Genomic DNA, 18,367 nt, shown 5'->3' with positions numbered 1-18,367 from the left:
CTTGGAGTCCTTGGTTATATTGATTTTGCCCTTGATGGCCTCCTTGGTGTTGACGATGAAAGTTCCCGAAGCCTCGGTTGTTGTTGATGTAGTTTACATCCTTAATGTTAGTTCATTCCTCCACCATAGGCTCCGGCTTTGATGTGGACATAGCATCAATTTTTCTATGAAAGAGGTCAATTGAGCCGTCAAGAGGGCTATATTGGATCCGAGCTTGTTGTAGCTATCACTTTCTTCAAAATTATCCTATCCATCGGGAATCGATAGCTATTGACGGCTAAATTTCGATGATGTGTGTATCATTTTCATGGTTCTTCTCCAATAATGCACCATTAGCCGATGCATTCATATGCCTTTGCATTTCTCCACTACACCCGGTGAAAAATGAGCAAACGACTTTTAACGAAAGTTTAAGGTATGTATATATGTGTGGTCACAAAATATTAGTAACAGACAGATTATTGTAAATAAACTTATCAACTTAATTTGTTACACTTTGTTAATTTACATTTAATTTATCTTTAAAATTTTGCAATTGAATACACAAACCTTCCATTTCTTGTAATTCATATCACACGAATAATAATTTTCGGCTATTAAATAGACAAACTTTCTTGCAACTCAAATCATTAGGTCAATATTCTCAAAGGAAAAAAAAAATCGTTAGGTCAATTGTTTTTTATGGAAATAACTCATCAAATATCATAATAATTTTTGGCTATTAAATAGACAAACTTTCTTGCAATTCAAATCATTAGGTCAATATTCTCAAAGAAAAAAAAAATCGTTAGGTCAATTGTTTTTTCTAGAAATAACTCATCAAATATCACTTCGTATCTTTCTAAAGGGCCCGAGTACAATTAGTTGATATCATGCTAGCTCAGTGATTAAGAATGGGGCAAAGTATAAACTCGATCGATAAGAGAACCTCGATCAACAGAATTTTCAAACAACGTGTTAGATCATAAGAGAACCTCGATCGATAAACTTATGCAAGCCTTACACATAGTAGAGTGCACAAAATATTTTATTGGATAGACAATTTGCATTTTATGAAATATTTAGAGTTTAATAGCTCAATCATACATTTTGAAAAATAAGTCCACCTGGTTAGGCAAAGCCCATAGTTTACTCATAAACCTGTCTCGGAATAGTAGTGTTAATCCTCCTGATTCACAAAGCCTACAAGAAATCTATTTGGTAATAGGTCTCATAAATCTAATCTTATGTCATAGTGAAAGTGCTAGACATTTTTTGATTCATCACGCTGGGTTTTAAATTTAATAATAAATATATGCACATAATAATAATATTAATATCATTATACAAATCATTCTTTGTAATAATTAATTAATCAAAACCCATTTAAAAATCATTCTGTTTTCATTCTCTTTAATATTGATATTTATTTATTTATTTAAACATGTCGTTTAGTTTTGATGCTCGCCGTGCATCGCACGGATGGGCGAATTTGTAATTTAATTAAGAGGGTGTGGTCCATAACGACACACAGTTCACTCACACACTCACGCAGAATGCGTACCAGTTAGTTAACATATGCAGAAAATTTAGATTCAGATCAAAGCAATCACAACAAATTGAATTGAATAAGTCAAAATATATATGTTTTTGAAGAAGTCTAATAATATATTTTATTATAAATAGGGAAGGGCTCGTTTCGAATGAGAAGGCTCTCACATCACATCTCATTCCAAAATTTTGCCCAAAATCGGCAGTAGCGGAAAGATGTACGGATTCAATTCGGTCACTCTCCTCACCGGCGCCGCCCCCTATGCGAAAATCAGGCACTCCTCTCACCGCTGTCTCGCCGGAATCAGTCAGATTGCTGACCGCCGCAAATGTGAGAGGAAAAAGGAGAATAAGCTGAAGAAGCTCTCGAGTCATGTGGTGATGCTCACGTGCCAATCATCTGCGGATACTGGCGTATGCAATGTTTATTTGGTCGGAGCCGATCACAGTTGTCCGGTAATTTAATGTTATTTATTTTGTTTTATAATTGTGTCAATTTGAAGCAGCTCATTTTTTTTTTTCCAATAGCATTGTCGAGATAAGAATTTTTAGTGAATCGCAATAGCTTAAGATAATTGTTCTTCAATTTCAGAAATCTTCGGCAGAAGTTAAGGCCGTGGCGAAATTCTTGAAACCAGAGGTGTTTTTCCTTTGAAATTAGAAGCCACATTGGCTATTATTATGATTATAATTATGATTATGATCTGATTAATATAGCAATTATATGCTTTCAGGTTTTTTTTCCTGGAATTGTGCTCTGATCGCACAAATGCTCTTACACGTGAAATAGATAAGGTTGGTCTATATTTGTATTTGTATTTGTTTTCAATATTTGAAGAATTAATTGAATTTAGTCATGAAATAAATCGTAGCTCTTTATTTGGGTTAATTGAAAAGGCCAGCCTTGTTTTTGCAGGTTCCGACCATGAGAGAAATGATCGATATGTGGAAGAAAAATTATCAACCTACTTTTATTCTTTACAAGTGGTTTATTCCCAAAGTGTATCCTGGTGAGGTTCCTTCTGATGGTAGAGATTTTTACGCGGCAAACGAAGAAGCCAAGAAATATGGCGCCAAGGTTATACTTGGTGATCGACCTCTAGATGTGAGCTACTTTTCTTCTTGTGTTTACTAGTAGCATAAAGTAACACAGAGGTATATATTTGTTCACTCTACTGTTGCCAATTGCCATAGGCTCATAGCCATACTACTTTTGCATGTTTATCGACATTATTATATATATATTTTTTTTTTGTCGGATGTATATGAAGTTTTCTACATATTTGTACAACCAGTTCCTAAGTTTTTTCTTTTTTGGTAGATTACATTGCAGAGATATCGTGCTAGGACGTCTCTTTGGCAAGTGCACGCCTTCTTATATGGTCAAACCACTTTGTGTTATGATATTTATGAGGAAACCTTTGTCAACGAGCGCGACCTGTTTGTGTTCTGATCCAACTATAAATTTCATTCTAATTCTTAATCCTGGGCTTCATATCATTGTAATATTTGCATGTTTGATTACTTTCATTCTATATTTGTTGTTTACAGATATATGTCGGCCAAGATATTGGAAGTTGCACAAAAGCATAAATCAGTGGTAGCTGTTGTGGGAGAGGACCACTTACTAGGAATCCAGAAGAACTGGAAAAAACCTGTAGACGTAAAGATGTTAATTATTTTAAATTCTCTAATCATTCCAATTTCAAATATATCGTTTGATGTAAATCCATGTTTTTGAATTTAATTTCAGACGGAGCAACTTCTTTATATACCAACAGGGAAGAAAAAAGTTGCATCCATTGGAGCAGCAGTTGCCATAATTTATGGCATTTATTTCTCCATGAAGAATTAGCACTCTGCATTCCACGAGCCTAATCGAGCCCAGGTGAGAGATGTTGCAACAATGATGTTGCAGAACGTGTCGTAACGCCGTTGCAATAACCTCAACATGTCTACGTGGTAGTTGGCAATAATAGTCGTCACAATCAAATTCCAAGATTTGTCGATAAGGGGCTAAACTTGTTGAAGTATTGAGCTTGAAGGTACTTGCACGGGAGTTCCGGGGCTTCGAGCCAAATTTTTCAGGCAGTCCGCTCAGTATGTTTTTTGGCCCAAGTAAAATCTTAATGAGCTTACGACCAGGGTTTAGTAATAAATAAATGTTCTCTTTTCTTTGATTCAACAATGGATACATTGAAAGCATACAAAGAGTTACACGTTTTTTTAAAACTATGTATCATCATGTATAAAAATAAACTAATTTTCATTATTAATAGTGATCATAATATTATTTTAATTATAGGATTGACTCAAACCCAATATCGAAAATGAACTAAGACAGGAAATGAGATAAAAATAACACAAATTAAACAAACTAATATAACAAACCATTGTAAAATATTAAACTACTTGAAAATAAACTAAGAAAGGAAATAAGCTAAAAATAACACAAATTTAACAAACCACTCTAAAATATTTAGCAATTACCATGTATGCTACGCTCTATCATCTTATTTCACAAAATAAGAAAGTTCCATTTTCTTTATTCATATTTGATCCTATTGTGCAATAATATTACACGAGATGATCAATTACAAGGTCACGAATCAACGGAACATTGTCTTTTTTTCTTTTTCTTTTTTTTTGCATGAAATAGTGCAGAATTTCGAGAGAGTCTCAAAATTCATCCATGGAAAACTTTCATAATCTTTGTCTTTAGATCCTCAACTTCTTTCTCAGCTCCCTCCAAGGCCGTTGGCGCCTCGGATTCACTCAAAAGCTTCCGGTTGCCGCCTGTGTCACCACGGCACTGTTCCTCGGCCTTGCATGGCCTCTTTACGTAGTCTTTCTGCACAGCTAATCCTGGATCAGAATTACCTTTGAGAGCACCATAGTCGATAGGGGCTGTTGCCGATGACGACGAATGAAGAGAGCTCATGACAAACAATGCCACCAACATCACCGCCGCAGTCTTCGCCATTCTAGCAAGTTTTTTCTTTTTTCTTTTTTCTTTTTTTTTTTCCTTTTTGAAAATGAAATGAAGGTAGAAATGTAGAATGATTTTTCTCTTGAAATGTTGCACAGTTTTCTTGGTTTTATATTCTCTATAATCTCATAACTGTATATAGAGATGCAACATTTGTTGGTTGATGTAATTGTAATTTGTTAGTATTTTGAGGAGGACCATTCATTGCAAATTTGCAATTAGTGTTCTTACGAAATTAAAGGGGGGAATTATTAACAACAATATTTATAGCATATTGGAATTTTCCTCACACAATTGAATATAATAGAATAGAATAATCTTTTGAGAAATGGTTAGCAAACACTTTGAATAGGGGCAAGACAAGGATAATATAAAACATGTGTAGCTTCTTAAAATAAACCCTTTATTAATAAATTAAAAATTACTCCCTTCGTCCCACCTTCACAGTCCACTTTACTTTCACACATATTAAGAAAATACAATTAATATTGTTTGGAAAATACAAACTAGATGTAATTATTCAATTTTGCTCTTATTTATTATTCTATGTTTGGCTGTATTTAAATAGGGTTATTAAAAATAAATTTAATGCTAATTTGATTTAGAAAGTGCACTATATATATTGGGACATCTCAAAAATGAATAAAAGACTATGAAGGTGGGATGGAAGGAGTATAAAAAGTTAGATTAAAAATCTTAATTTAAACTCAATCAATGTGCTTTGCAAGAGTAATATTAAATAAGATTAAAGAGCTTTAAATAAGTTTAAATTTTGCCAAGGGTCTAAAATATTAAGCTTAAATTTCAGCAAGAGTCTTAAACAAACTTGATGCTTGAATTATCCAAAAAGTTAAGGCTTGATTTTTAATTATCCAAGAAGTCTAAGGGCCTTATAAAAAAAGCTTGATGCTTTGATTATCCAAAATGCATAATTATGTTAAGGGCAATAAATAAGATCTCGTGCTACATAATGCAAAATTATAAAAACATCATTTCATTTTTGTTGTTAATCATGTTGTTGTTCGTGCAATCGTAGTCATTGTGCATTTAGGATTTTTAGAATTTTGTAGTTTAATCTTAGTGTTCAAATAATTTAAGATAATAACTATTGTCTGTACTTGTAATTCATATCGTTGTTCATGAAATCGTAGTTCTTGTGCATTGCAGATCTTTACAATTTCACATTTTTGGAACAAAATTATAATTACCATTAATAAGATTGCTTATCCTCTCTTAGTACCATAGATCCCCTTAACAATGCATATATATATGAATTCAAAATCGCACAAATGTTTTAATTAACTCGATAACACATTATTGCATATGTATACAATGCATTATCAAAAAGTACGTGATTATATATACGATAACAAATTACAATAATTGGATTTCTGTGCAAACCTTATTTAACATAAAAACTACGAACCTTACACTTAACGTATAAATCAACCGCACTTTCCTAGTATTGTAATTGCTCTCCCTTTGGGATTCGAACCCTGGACCGGGAGAGTGCAAATACTTTATCGGTAAAGTGCAATTACTTTATAGGTTAACTACAAGTGGTTTGTAATTTTTACATTAAGAAAGGTTTTTATTAGATCCAATCCATATGTATATATCATCCTCTCTTTTTTTCCCTTTATCACAACATGTGCATTTAGGATTATGCATGAATAGAGCTACTTGTGAGTTACAGGAATCAACAAAAGTATGTTTAGCTTGAACTTGGCATTATATTACTAAGCTCATCTTATTTGATTAACTTTTATATACTCCCTCCGTCCCAATAGTAATGTCTCACTTTCCTTTTTGGGACGTCCCCATACAAGTGTCTCATTCCCTTTTTGGCAATATATTATCTCTATATACCTTATATTTAAATAATTTTTCACCAACCCACTTTATTTACTTTTTACACATTTCTTAATCTTCGTGCCCAAAAGTTATGGGACACTACTTTTGGGACGGAGGGTTGAACAATGACTTTATTTACTTTTAAATTATTAACAATTTAATGCAAATCTTTGATAATTAATAAAGTTCTGAGTTCGACTCGATAACAAATAAGTATTGCACAATTCAAATAAAAGGAAAGTTCCATCTTCTTTATTCATAAATGATCCTTTTGTGCAATAATATTACACAAAATGATCAATTACAAGGAATCAATGAAACATTTTTTTTTTAATCAAATAAAAGAAAACCAACCATAATATGGTTAGTGCACAATTTCAAGAGACAAATTGATGATGAAAATTTCATCAATGGAAAAGGCTCATAAACTTCGTTTTCAGATCCTCGGCTTCCTTCTCAGTTGTCTGCACAACCACGGAGAATGACATCTCAGATTCACTCAGAAGCTTCCTGTTTCCGCGGCATAGATGTTCGGCTAGACAAGCCCTCCTGACGTGGTTTATCGGGACATCCTGCTTCGAGTTACCTACGAGAGAACTGAAGTCGATAGCAGCGGCTGACGACGAAAAAAGAGCGCTCATGACAAATAGTGCCGCCAACATCAATGCTGCAGTCTTCGCCATGCTAACACCTTTTTCTTTTCTTTTTTGAAAGGATGATTTTTAATTCTCTTGAAATATTGCACTGTTTTCTTGGTTTTGTTTTCTGATAATCTCATGGCTTTATATAGGAGAAAAAGTTGCAGTTGAGATTCAAATTTTGTTGGTTGGTGTAATTTTATGAGTATTTTGAGGAGGACCATTCATTTCAATTAGTGTTGATCCGAAAATTACTGAGTTGCATGTTCTTCATTTTTTTTTTTTTTTTTTTTTGCAGTTGTGTTATTTTTTATTTTTCTGTCTACCACATTAAAGGGGGAAATTATTGACACCAATATTAAAGTATATATAAATGACACTACTTGATTTCTCCTACAATTCTTAGTATTATTTTCCGGTTGCTCAGATTTTGAGTTAATTTGTGTAACCTCTTTTGAATGAGCTATAAAATCTTCTTCCAATTTTGTTTCATCTGCTGCGCAGATTTTGTGTATGGATATCCGTTGCTAGTTCAATTTTTTCTCTTTTAGTAGCTTTTCGTGATAATCACAAATTGATCGTCTGAAATGTGTTAATTACGATTATCTTATGGTGCAACTGATGTTTCGAGTACCTTCTCCCCTTATGAGGCCTTTTAAGGGGATGATGCATGACCCAATTCTAATATGGTATCAGAGTAAGTCCAAATTTGACGAGGACTTTGTTTGTTCACGTAGAAGTTGTGTATGAGTCATACTGGCTTACACGTGCCATCGATTTTGTAATGATCTTGTCTCCAAATAATTAAATTAATTGACAATTCAAAAATAAAATTATCTAACTCATGCCCAATAATCTTGTGAAGATTTTCACGATAACGTGACAAAGGCCACCCATAAACGATTGCTGATGACGAAAATACGAGCTGAAATTTAATGGCAAGCAAGCAAGATCAGACAAGACAATGAAAATGTAAGGGAAAGAAAGACTACTTTTTTACATCCATGGCTTTCAGTAGAGCATTGCCCCAATAAGCTTATTGTCATCATAATGCATGGGGCCTTTACGTTGCATGATTGATAAGCTGCATGATTGAGTATTTTTATTATTTACAGTAGGATTTCTCCAATTCCACCTTTTCCATGGGATATAAATCAAGCAAAACTAGTTTAAATAATAGAAATAATCAACAGTTTTGAGATATCCCAATGGTTTTTGGGTTTCTACACAATTCCCCCCAACTGCTTTTAACCCAACAAAAATGAATAACAACATCAAATATTTAACGTGAAAATATTGTATTTAATTAAAAAAACCTAATAATTGATATTTAAATATAAATCTAAACTTAGAAAGCCAAAAATTGTCGAAGTATTCTATAAATAAAATTCGAGCTCGACTCAATAACAAACGAATCAAGCGTGCGCCGCTCTCTTCTACGTTGTCCGGTTATTAGACACGTGTCCCTTGCTCGTCAATCCCTTGGAGTTTTATTGCTAGATGGAACACGATGCTTGATCTTTTAAATTCTATTAATTTTCCTTGAAGGCAATACGGTTGCTAATATATTGGCGAATCGGTGCACTTCTTCCGGTTGGTGGGATCACGTAATTTATTTGGTGCGACCTTGGATCGAGTGATTGATACATTTCGAGTTCGTGGTTTGGGTGCTGGAAGATGGCTATCTTGTTTTGGATATACGACAAACACTTGGCATGCTCTCTTGCTCTTTAGTCTTTTGGTTCCAGTTTTCGTTGAGACTTTACGTCGAGCATCTGGTGGGTTGGCCGAAGCTTGTGTTTTTCAAAGTTATCTACATCAAATGTCTTCTTTATTTCATTCATTGGTTCATGTGGTTGATGGTCTCTCTCCTTAATTCGAGCGGTTTTTGGCTGTGTTCATCATCGGTGGGCCGAGGTTGGGAGCTTGGTGCTATGGGGTTTGGTCCCCTTTTTTGTGTTGTTTCTTCATTGTTTTGGGGCAAGCCAAGGTGGCTTTTATTTGGGGATTTTTGGTGCGTTCGAGTTTGGTCCCTTTTTTCAATGCTGTTTCTTTGTTGTTTTGAGGCTAGACAAGATGTTTCACAGGTTGTTTTTTGTTGGTTGGTTGCGCTTTGTTTTGTGTTTTCTATTTCTTTTTTCTCTGTGTTCTTGTAATAAACGAGTACTCTTTTACCTTTATTAGTGATTTCATCATTGGGTTTTTGTCGGAAATATTTTAGTGAGGCTCGGCCCTTACTCTGCATTTTGTGCTTTCAAGGGTTATTAGGTTTTCTTTTCTTTATTCTGTTTTCAATAAAATCTTATTTCAGCATTGCAATTCCAAATAACAATAGAGTTCCATCTTCTTTATTCATAAATGATCTATTGTGCAATAATATTACACGAAATGATCAATTACAAGGTAAGAGTCAAGGGAATTTTTTCTTTTATCAAATAAAAGAAAATCAACCATAATATGGTTAGTGCACAATTTCAAGAGAAAAATTAATATAAATAATTTGAAAAAAAAAAAAAATCCTCAATGGAAAAGGCTCATAAACTTTGTTTTCAGATCCTCAGCTTCCTTCTCCGTTGTCTGCACAACCACGGAGAATGACATGTCAGATTCATTCAGAAGCTTCCGGCGGCATAGATGTGCGGTTAGGCAAGGCCTCCTGACGCGGTTAGTCGGGACATCCTGCTTCGAGTTACCTACGAGAGAACTGAAGTCGATAGCAGAGGCGGCTGACGACGACGAAAAAAGAGCGCTCATGACAAATAGTGCCAACAACATCAATGCTGCAGTCTTCGCCATGCTAACAGCTCTTTTTTCTTTTAAAGAATGGAGGTAGAAATGTAGGATTATTTTTCACTTGAAATGTTGCACTGTTTTCTTGGTTTTATTTTCTGATACTCATCACTTTATATAGGAGAAAAAGTTACAGTTGAGATTGAAATTTTGTTGGTTGGTGTAATATTATAAGTATTTTTAGGAGGACCAGTCATTTCAATTAGTGTTGATCCAATAATTTCTGACTTCAATCTCTCTCCAAAAACTGCCAGTCGATCAGCCGTGAATGTTGGTTGAAAATATCATGGGTCGTGAAAAATAAGAACAAAATGCCCGCTACTTTAGACCATGATTAACCACCACACCACTTATTAAAAACGTGGTCCACTACCACAAAACCTTTATTCCACAATCAAAAAATAATAAAACGTAAAAGGAATGTAAAGATTAAATATTTATAGTTACCAAATACATAGTCAAAGTTCAACTTCAAGGAAGACTCCGCAATGTTGGTTGGTTCCCAGAAATGTTGACAACATATCAATATTTAACCCAACATTGTCGGAGTCAACATTGACTCTAACAATTCGTTTTAACTACAACCACTTATTTGTACACGACTCCACGTTCAATTTAACCACAATCATTTATTTTTACATACCATTAATTTATCCACCGAAAAACTTATATATTTCTATGCAACCCCACTAAGTTTCCGTTGTTGTTGTTATCTTTTTTTTTTGTTTCTTACAACCCATATTTAATTAAAACGCTCATTCAAACTTATGAATTAAGAATTATTTAGCTAAAGAATACAACAACAGATAATGTATAAATCATGATAATGATATAAAAATATTTATTACTATTAACTATACTAAATTAACTACAAACCTTATACAATAGAATAATCAACACCAATTACCGAAAATACAAAGTATAAAGTAAATACTAAAATTATTAAATATGCTAACAGTAACGGTGAACATCTTATTAATTATTACTGCATATGAAAACAACAACTAATCTACAACAAATATTGAGAACTAATGTTTATCAGACTCCAGACTATCAAGTTATTAGATAACGAATTTTTGAACTCATGTCAAATTACAAAAAATATAAAATTTACGTATTTTTTTCATCAAAAAAATAGATCAAGTTAAAAACAAAAATTTGGGTATAGCGCTAATCAAGAATTGGAGTATAATCGCCTCAAAACAAAAAGAAAAAAAAAAGAATTGGAATATAATTTTTATTTCCACTAATTAAATCCCAAACAACAGCAAAAAAATCATCTTGCATACATAACTATCATTATTGTGTAATAATTTCACACAATATGATCAATCGCAAGGAAAAGAAACTAATCAATCACTATCTCAAAAAAAAAAAAAACATCAAACTATGATGGTTAATTAATTTCTGAAATATTTTAGTCTAAGAAGATTAACATATATATATAATTTGATCAATAACTCAGTTGAAAAGGTCTACAACCTTGTCCTTCATATCCGAGGCTCCCTGCTTCGCCCCATCGACGGCGTCTTCGACGTCCGTCAGCAGCCGCCGGCCGCCGCGGCAGTGCTCCGTCGGGTTGCAGCCGCGCTGGTAGGGATTCGCCTCGTTATGCCCCGGGTGTCCATAATAATTGTCTCCTTGAAAAGCGCCGTAGTCGATAGCTTTGGCCTCCGACGACGGAAGAATAGCGCCGACGAAGAGCAGCGCCGCCATGATCACAACAAGTGTCTTCGCCATTTTATTTAATTTTTTGGTTAGGATTATTTTTTTTCCTCTAACGTTTTGAAATTGATAGAATTTATTGGCTAATTTATTTTGAGAATTCCTAATGTTTATATATGGACGTGTTTCTCAAAATAGTAGTGAGGAAGAGGAATATTACCGTTCAATTATTAACAGAAAATGGCTTATTTAGTAGACGAGCAAAATTGTAGGTTGCTATATTGGACTAGAAAATTTTTCGAGATCTTCTATTAAAAATTTAATTGATAAAAATTATGGAAAGAGAAATGAATGGTTTAGCCATAGTTTTCTATTTTCATATTTGAATTTGATTCAAGAAAATTGCGTAAATGTAGGGATTTATCTGATATATCTATATAAAGTCAACCGCTCCTTACCCTTCGAAAAAAGGAAATTGTGTTAATTTTAGAAATATAATTAATTTTAATATTAAATCATGGATGTGATTGATTGTTCAAACATCAAATTCAGCAAACTCGACAAGATATATGTATAAACTCTCTCTGAAAGTAAAATTTTGCTAATTTAATCCACATAATTTGTACAATAAATTCAAGAGATGATCATAGTAGAATGTATTTTTTTTTAATCTGAAATACTATTAATTTTCACACTTACTTTTTTTTAGGCGATTAATTTTCACACTTATAATTAAATAACCGGGCAATTTGCAGTACGAAAATTTATAACCGGGCAATTTGCAGTACGAAAATTTACTATGCTGAAATAGTTGTGTTGTGGAATTGCTCGGGAAGACAACGAACGCAGCAAGAACAAAATGAAAAAGAATACAAACAAGATTTACGTGGTTCGGATTTTTCAATCCTACATCCATGGACAAGAGATAAAGATTCCACTACTACACAAATTACAAGTTACAGATTACAAACAAGAAAATCAACAAACAAGATAGAAGACTAAGCTATCTAATTCTCAAGATTTACAGCTTAACTTTCCTCACTTCTATCTCAGATTTCTCTCTACAGTACTACTGTTTCATTAGCCTCTAATGAAGAAGAAAACGCAACTTAAGTAATGAAGGTGATAAAGTGTAAAGATACATTGAACTTAGACACTAAACTGCAGTTGGAATAATAGAAATTGGAACCCTCTGGAATAGATCCGTTGGCAACTAAATCTGAACCTTATTTGCTAAGTCATCCCTCTGACTTCCTAATTTGCAAATTAGTCCCTGAGTGACTAACTTCCCTCTATGCAGCCACACACCTCTACAAATCTCCACCTTAGCTGTATAGTAGCAATATCCTTATCTCTTATCAAAAACAAGAACAACTTACTGAGAATCAACACGGCACTCTTTGTGAGAGCTCAAACTGATTAGTGAGCAGCGTTTCTTAAACTTCCCTGCTGTCAAAGCTTTGGTGAGCATATCTGAGGCATTATCCTCAGTTGATATCTTTTGCATCTTTATCGTTCCTTTCTCTAGTATGTCTCGAATAAAATGTAACCTGACATCGATGTGCTTGGTTCTCTCATGGAAAACCTGATGTTTGGTGAGATGGATTGCACTTTGACTGTCACACATAATTGTGACAGATTCTTGCTTAATTCCAAGTTCTTGCAGCATGCCTTGTAACCAGATTCCCTCGTTTATAGCCTCTGTGATAGCAATGTACTCTGCCTCGGTTGTGGAGAGTGTATTGAAGTGTCCCACATTGGATTGGAGATAGTGGCATGAGCCACTTTATATGGTGAGGCAACCCTCTCCCTTATAAGGCCTTTTAAGGGAGGAATGGGCCCAATATCCATTTCTAACATGGTATCAGAGCCAACCCAATCCAATGATGGGCCCCCCCAATATCGTTGTCAACAAATGGTGTTTGGGATAGTCCACGCTGCGCGTGCGGGGGGTGTATTGAAGTGTCCCACATTGGATTGGAGATAGTGGCATGAGCCACTTTATATGGTGAGGCAACCCTCTCCCTTATAAGGCCTTTTAAGGGAGGAATGGGCCCAATATCCATTTCTAACAGAATGCAACCACAGACTGTAAGGCAGACTTCCAACTGATAGTTGCACCATAAAGTGTAAATACAAAACCAGATTGAGATTTTTTTGTATTAATACTTCCTGCATAATCAAAGTCAGTATAGCCAAGTAAAATTTGTTCATTTTTGTAAGCTCCACCTTGAAACATAATCCCTAGCTCAACAGTAGTTTTAAGGTATTTCAGCACACTCTTGAGAGCATTCCAATGGCATTTACCAGGATTAGCCATAAACCTACTGACTTTACTAACCACATGAGCTAAAACCTTCTTAACATAGTCAGTTTGAACAAGCCAAAGTCTCCTCAGATTTCTATCTCTTTTAATATCCATACCAAGAATTCTTCTAGCACATCCCAAATCCTTCATATCAAATTCAAAATTTAATGGTTGTTTAACTTTGTCAATCTCTGCACTAGACTTTCCAACTATAAGCATGTCATCTACATACAGGAGCAAATACACTCTCTCTGAGTCACTGACTTCTTTCTGGTAAACACACCTATCATGCAGAGATCTAACAAAGCCTATACTCAACATAAACTCATCAAAACGTTTATTCCATTGTCTAGGACTTTGCTTCAATCCATACAATGATTTCTTCAACAGACACACCATATTTTCAGCACCAACTACCTCAAACCCCTCAGGCTGACTCATGTATATAGTCTCCTCGAGTTCACCATTTAAGAAGGCAGTTTTTACATCCATCTGTTGTAACTCTAGGTTTAGTTGTGTAGTGAGTGCAAGTATAATCCTTATAGAACAGTGTTTGACTACAGGAGAGAAAACCTCATTAAAATATACCCCTTCTCTTTGAGTAAATCCCCTAGCTACAAGCCTAGCCTTGTACCTAATAACAGTTTCAGAATCTCCCAGAACCTCCACCTTCTTTTTGTAAAGCCATTTACAGCTTACACATTTATGATTTCTAGGTCTCATAACTAATGTCCAGGTTCTGTTCTTCATGAGTGATTCTATCTCTTCCTCCATAGCCTTAATCCAGAACTTGCTCTCACTACAACTAATGGCTTCCTTATAGGTTCCAGGTTCTTTATAGCTAATATCTTCAGCTATAGAAAAAACAAAACTAACTTGATCAGCTTCAGAATACCTAGCTGGAGGTCTTGTAACTCTTCTAGTTCTATCTTTAGCTAACTGATATTCACTCAAATTTTCAGAGTCATCTGTACTTGTTTCTACTTCTTCTTTGTTAACAGAAGTGTTAGATATTCTAGGTGTAATCTAACCATCATAAGTAGTTTCATCACTATTTATCCCAGACTCTACTTCCACTTCAGAATTTATATCAGTATTACTAGTATCAGATTTTAAAGGCATAACAGCCTCCTTAAAGACTACAACTCTGCTCACAAAGATTTTTCCCTTACCAGGTTCTATACACCACTGCTTGTACCCTTTCACACTTGAGGGATAGCCTAACATGACACACTTAAGAGCCCTAGGTTCAAGCTTGTCCTGTCTAATATGCATATATGCCAGACAACCAAAACTCCTAAGATTATTATATTCAGCAGGTCTACCATTCCACTTTTCTTCAGGTGTTTTAAAATCTATAGTTGCAGATGGGCATCGATTAATCAAATAAGCAGCAGAAGCAGTTGCTTCCCCCCAAAACCTGGCAGGTAAGCCTGAACTAGACAACATGCACCTAACTCTCTCTAATAGAGTTCTATTCATCCTCTCTACTACACCATTTTGTTGAGGATTACCTGGAACAGACTTATGTCTCTTTATACCTTTCTCTTTGCAATATTCTTGGAATTTGTCAGATGTAAACTCCAGCCCATTATCAGTTCTTAGGCATTTAAGTTTGCACCCTTTCTCATTTTCCACTTCATTGCACCACTCAACAAACTTGTTAAAAGCATCAGATTTATGTTTCAAAATATACACTCATACTTTTCTTGAAAAGTCATCAATCAAAGACATGAAATAGGACCCTCCACCTTTAGTGATAGTCTTGGATGGCCCCCATAAATCACAATGAACATATTGTAATGGCATAGTAGATGTATGTTTACCAACTGAATAAGAGAGCTTATTGCTTTTACTATGTGCACATGCTTCACAATTATGGAGCTTGATTTCATGAGATAGACTAATGATTCCTTGTTTTCTAAGTTCATTCAGTCCCTTCTCACTAACATGAGCTAGTCTAGAGTGCCATAGTTCAGTTTCAGGTATAGATATATTTTCGAATTCACCAACTATAGTAGTTGCAAGAAGATGATATAGAGTTTGCTTTCTAATGCCTTTCATTATAATATTGGTTCCTTTAACAATGTGAAGATAGTTTTCAGCAAATCTAAACTCATAACCTTTCAACTATAATGACCCTAAAGATATCAAGTTCCTTTTAAGACTAGGAATATACTTGAATTCTGTTAAGAGTCTTACGGAGTTGTCATGAAGTTTTAACCTGATGGAACCAATTCCCTTCACAGTACATATTTGATCATTTCCTAGGATAACTAATCCAAGATCTTTAACCTGCGGGTCAGAAAACCAATATTTATTAGGGCACATGTGAAATGAGCAACTAGTGTCAAGAATCCACTCATTAGTAGTATTAGAGGGGGGTTATATTCAGGGCTTCAGCTTCTTGGAATTGTTCTGTAATATCAGCAGCATAAGTTGACCCCTTTTGAGCCTGCCTTCTCTTCCAGCTATAGCAATCCTTCTTGAGGTGTCCAGGTTTCTTGCAATAGTGACACTTTCTTGACTCCTTTTCTTCATCTTCCTTTGGCTTTCCTTGACTACACTTTTTATTATCTTTCCATATATGGCTTCTTCTGCTTGCCCTTGCTAAACTTTTCTTTTATGTTGAAGCTCTCACACTGAGTCTCTTGTTTGGTATCAGACACTCTGTTCAACTCCTTTGACTTCAGAGCACTTACAACTTCTTCAAGAGAAATAGATTTTTCCCTTCCATAGAGCATAGCCTCTTTCATGTTATCATTAGATTTGGGCAATGCATTCAGTAATAAAATGGCATTATCCTCATATTCTAACTCAACTTCAATGTCTGCCAAATCATCTATGGCCTTATTGAAATCATCTAACTGATACAGGATACTTTTCTCTTCAGAAATCTTGTAGGCATATAGCCTTCTTTTCATGTACAACCGATTCGCAAGAGACTTAGTCAGGTAGATGCTTTCAAGCTTGGCCCATACCCCTGCAGCAGATTCTTCCCTTGAAACTTCTCGGAGCACTTTATCCCCTAGAAAGAGAATAATGTGCTATGAGCTTTTCGTAGCATCTCCTCATGCTTCGCCTTTTCTTCAGCCTCTTTCACCATTTTTCCTGGTTTTAAGGCATCATCAAGCCCTTGTTGAATGAGGATGGCTTTCATCTTCATTCTCCATAAGGAGAAGTCATTCTTCCCTGTAAACTTTTCTGTGTCAAATTTGGTAGTAGCCATTGATTTAGATCCAATCAACTTCGTGCAGTCCCTGCACACTGATGAAACTCTTTTTTCCTTCCCGATCGCAACATATCAGAATTCTAGTTCCTCAGTAGACTTCAAACACCTCTCCTCTAGTTCAGATCTTCTTCAATTCAAATCTCAAATAGTTGGCATGCGTCGATCTTCCTCTTCCCACGGACGGCGCCACTTGTTGTGGAATTGCTCGGGAAGACAATCAATGCAGCAAGAACAAAATGAAAAAGAATACAAACAAGATTTACGTAGTTCGAATTTTTCAATCCTACATACATGGATAAGAGATAAAGATTCCACTACTACACAAATTACAAGTTACAGATTACAAACAAGAAAATCAACAAACAAGATAGAAGACTAAGCTATCTAATTCTCAAGATTTACAGCTTAACTTTCCTCACTTCTATCTCAGATTTCTCTCTGCAGTACTACTGTTTCATTAGCCTCTAATGAAGAAGAAAATGCAGCTTAAGTAATGAAGGTGATAAAGTGCAAAGATACATTGAACTTAGACACTAAACTGCAGTTGGAATAACAGAAATTGGAACCCTCTGAAATAGATCCGTTGGCAACTAAATCTGAACCTTATTTGCTAAGTCATCCCTCTGACTTCCTAATTTGCATATTAGTCCCTGAGTGACTAACTTACCTCTATGCAGCCACACACCTCTACAAGTTCAAATTGAACTTAATTATATCATATCCCATTTGCCAATTTCTTTATATCATATCCCATTTGCCCATAGAAATTTGCAAAGTAATATTCAGAAAAAAAAGGAAAAATTATACTACATCTGTCCCATAAAATTGAATGAGATTCGGTATATTACAATTAATATCCCACTTTGTATCTCACTTTCAATTTTATTTAGGGTTAATAGTGTTTTATGTCCCCGAACTTTTAGCAATTTCCATAAAATGTCCGGAACTTTCATTTTCTCCTAAAATGTCCCGAACTTTCAATTTTTTTTATAAAATGTCCCGCTATACAAAATTTGGTGACAGAAAGATAACCTATCTCGCGCGGATGAAATATTTTGAAAATCGCCATCGTTGAAAAACCATATTAGGAACCACTGTTGGTGGAAAAATGTTGAAAGTTCGGGATTTTTTGTCATCTTTCCATCACCGAATTTTGTATAGCGGGATATTTTATGGAAAAAGCTGAAAGTTCGGGACTTCTTAGGAAAAAATGAAAGTTTGGGACATTTTATAGAAAATGCTGAAGTTTGGGACATAAAATACTATTAACCCTTTTATTTATTTGCTTATATACTCCCTCCGTCCATGGAAGAACTTCCTATATTTCTTTTTTGGGATGTCCACAAAAGAACTTCCTACCT

The 18,367-nt window shown here is 34.7% G+C and overlaps 1 protein-coding gene across 2 annotated transcripts; it reads left to right on the top strand.

Annotated features, from left to right (window-relative positions):
* The first annotated feature begins 1,681 nt into the window (after positions 1 to 1,681).
* LOC131003951 (uncharacterized) lies at positions 1,682 to 3,770 on the top strand. Of its 2 annotated transcripts, XM_057930520.1 has the most exons (8): positions 1,682 to 1,986; positions 2,123 to 2,172; positions 2,268 to 2,325; positions 2,447 to 2,635; positions 2,852 to 2,970; positions 3,082 to 3,193; positions 3,284 to 3,418; positions 3,497 to 3,770. In XM_057930520.1, exons 1-7 carry the CDS (start codon positions 1,747 to 1,749, stop codon positions 3,383 to 3,385), a joined length of 870 nt encoding a protein of 289 aa, XP_057786503.1. In that variant the 5' UTR covers positions 1,682 to 1,746; the 3' UTR covers positions 3,386 to 3,418; positions 3,497 to 3,770. The 2 variants fall into 2 exon arrangements, with proteins under 2 accessions (XP_057786503.1, XP_057786502.1); XM_057930519.1 differs by having other exon boundaries at positions 3,284 to 3,770.
* Positions 3,771 to 18,367: the final 14,597 nt, after the last annotated feature.

Source organism: Salvia miltiorrhiza, unplaced genomic scaffold (assembly GCF_028751815.1).
Source record: "Salvia miltiorrhiza cultivar Shanhuang (shh) unplaced genomic scaffold, IMPLAD_Smil_shh original_scaffold_302, whole genome shotgun sequence".
Classification (NCBI taxonomy): Eukaryota; Viridiplantae; Streptophyta; class Magnoliopsida; order Lamiales; family Lamiaceae; genus Salvia; species Salvia miltiorrhiza.
This window is presented reverse-complemented; position numbering and strand designations above follow the sequence as displayed.

Coding starts and splice junctions, on each gene's coding strand:
- LOC131003951 (XM_057930520.1), top strand. CDS start 1,747: ATGTACGGATTCAATTCGGTCACTCTCCTCACCGGCGCCGCCCCCTAT. Junction 2,173..2,267: donor AAATTCTTGAAACCAGAGGT/GTTTTTCCTTTG, acceptor TGCTTTCAGGTT/TTTTTTCCTGGAATTGTGCT. Junction 2,636..2,851: donor TTGGTGATCGACCTCTAGAT/GTGAGCTACTTT, acceptor CTTTTTTGGTAG/ATTACATTGCAGAGATATCG.